General features: G+C 45.4%; 1 protein-coding gene across 1 annotated transcript in view; it reads left to right on the plus strand.

Moving 5' to 3' along the window:
• Nucleotides 1-2,747, plus strand: part of nktr (natural killer cell triggering receptor) — a 19,588-nt gene that overhangs the window by 12,624 nt on the left and 4,217 nt on the right. Inside the window, exons 10-12 of the mRNA XM_010767153.1 lie at nt 1,741-1,974; nt 2,067-2,231; nt 2,329-2,416. Of these exons, the coding sequence (XP_010765455.1) occupies nt 1,741-1,974; nt 2,067-2,231; nt 2,329-2,416 (487 nt within the window). The remainder of the gene's footprint in view (nt 1-1,740; nt 1,975-2,066; nt 2,232-2,328; nt 2,417-2,747) is intronic.

Genomic DNA, 2,747 nt, shown 5'->3' on the forward strand with positions numbered 1-2,747 from the left:
CCCCCCTTATGGTCCGTAGGTTTACGGTTCGCAGAATGTTTTTGGCTGCAAATACTGGGTACGTCTATGGTTCGTTGTGTGAAGCTTATAGGTGTTGTCGTTTCCTTTTTGTTTTTCACCCATACATTCGAGTACATACGTAGTTAACTATTTCATAATTATTGTATATAAATTTCCTCGGATAGTACGTTTACGTGAACACATGCAGAAAAGAGGTACTTTATACACAGCGCACAAGGTCCTCTTGCAGGTGGTTCACCAGTCTTTTGTGTTGGGAGAGATAAAAGGAGGTATGGGTTTAGAGAATTTTTCCCGACGTTTGCCTAAGACTTTATGTCGTCTGACTAGGTCTAAACTTGTGAAGAGTACTTGCAGTGTCTTCACCGCGGATGCCGAAACTAACCCCGGTTGAGGTTGCGTTAGTCACTCCCTCGTCGGTGCCTGTAAACGGCAAACCTTTTCCGCGACCTCTGGCTCGCAGTCCGGTCCGGACATCCACCACCCGAAAGGTTTTTGTTTCTAGTGGGCTTTTTTCTGCCACCCCAAAATTAATAATCCGTTTTACTCCTTACCCGATTTTCGTACTGAAAAACCATAAACTTTTTACTTTCATTATATACCGAATTATCCAAATACCAGGTGTTGGTATTATAGGTTTATCGTACTATCCAGCCGTTGAAATTTGATAAGTTGTTGATCTCACAAAAATACAAAACAATTCAATTGGGGAGTCCAAGAAAAACTTTGACCTTACAGATTAGGTTTTGTATATTTTTTGACGGGGTTAAATCTAGAAACTATATGTCTGAGGTGTCTGCGTGTGAGCAGTCAGCCCGGTTGGTATTTTTCGGAAGTCACTTAGACTTCACTGAGTGGCAGCACCGTCTTGAACCACTTCTTCGACAGGGCGTTCAGTAGTGCGAGTTGCAGTCGCATCTCAGACGAACCTTCTTGCATTGGAAGTCGGGGAGGTGGAAGATAGTGGAGTTTTGGTCTCTTTTACTAGCTGTTTCTGCTGCACCTGAGCCGTTGCGTTGTAGGTTGCGTACAAATCGTCGTCGACCTAATAATACACTACTGTCAAAGAAATTTACTTTTCAATCGTATGTTGTGGTCTTGATAAATAGTGTGGTTTTTGTGAAACTTAACTAAGGTAACTAGGTAGGCAAAATTTCTCACGGAATTTCTGAAAGGAAAAACTTATTTCGAATATCAATTCGCGAACTAATCTAAGTCGGGGATCAAAACGGGCTATATCCTACAACTGAGCAGCCCCCTGTGGAATGATAGAGAAGAACAAGACAGACTTGGACCATGAGAACGTTACAACGAGCGTTATTGGGTCGAAAGGCGGGGTTTTAAGAAAAACCAGGAGATAGATCACGGGCCTAGGGACTCAGGACTGGACTTTCAGGCTAGCTCAGCTCAGGGACTAGAATCAGCGACTAGCTCAGTCTGAAGCTCAGCACGACTTGGACAGAAGACGCCAGGACGACTTGAGAGTAGTTTGATGAAGGGACTACCGAGGGTGTCCTAACAAACTCCCCCACACACTGTAACCTGATCTCCTGTTTAATGAGGATCCGCGACGTGATCTCTGTGAAGTTCAGCTGGCATCTTCCCACCTGACTCTGCCAGCTTTCATTCTCCCCCGACATACCGAGAGCAATCAAACAAAGCCTCAGTTGTTGTAGCGCTACACCACCCTGAAAGTGACTCCTGACTTCTGACCTTTCTTTCTTTCTGTTTACTTGCTCCAGTTCTCGAGGGAAAGAGGAAGAGAAGCTCCCACTCTGCCGACTCGTCCTTCTCTTCCCATGACTCGTCCTATCAGTACTCCTCATCTGAAAATGAATCGGATGAAAACCACAAACATCACAAGCACAAGAGACATGCAAAGAGTAAACGCTCCAAAAGGAGAAGAAGGGAATCAAAGCAGAAGGAGAGCGTTGAAGTTCTTCCCTCCAATCAGAGGTACTTTACAAATCACCAGAGGAGAAGCACGCGATTCACTGCTGGGTCGGTTCTTTGCATAACACATTACTGTTTTGCATGTGTGGTTGTAGCTCTCCCAGTCCTGTGGAGGAAGAGGTGCTGGAGGTGGAGGTGGAGGTGGAGCAGAGCGGGAGGAGAGAGAAGCTCACAGTGCGACCGGAGGAGATCCCCCCTGTGCCGGAGAACCGTTTCCTGCTGCGACGGGACGTGCCACTTCAGGAAGTGAAGGCGGAGATGTAGGTTTCATTGGATATGTGTCATCTTATACATCTTAACAGTGACGACATACATATGAAGTGTCTGTGTTGACTTTGAAACTTGATATTTTCTCAGTGTGGAAACAGAAGAAACGTGTCCTTTAACTGACCCGAAACCTTCAGTCTCCAAGTCTGGACGGAAGATTAAAGGGAGAGGAACAATGGTAAGCTCACATCTACATATTTTTTCTTTTATGAGTCTGCTTGTCATCTTAACCTGAACCACTAGTTCCAAGGTTCAGTTACGGTACGTCCACACAGCATCTTTGAAAAAATCTTGAAAATCTTGGAGGTAGGCGTGTCTGAGAGCTTGGGGATTTTTCGCGACCAACAACCAATCACATGAATCTCCCGCCCCCGGCATACAAAGCAAAAAAACCCGGGGATTTTATGCGAGCAATATATATATATATATAAACTCCCCAAACAGGCGAAAACCTACCAGTTTCACCCACTGTCTCTGCCACCTCCCTCCATGCCTGGTTCCTCCGGTTT

This window comes from Notothenia coriiceps, unplaced genomic scaffold (genome assembly GCF_000735185.1).
Source record: "Notothenia coriiceps isolate Sejong01 unplaced genomic scaffold, NC01 NC01_scaffold00004072, whole genome shotgun sequence".
NCBI classification, from domain to species: domain Eukaryota; kingdom Metazoa; phylum Chordata; class Actinopteri; order Perciformes; family Nototheniidae; genus Notothenia; species Notothenia coriiceps.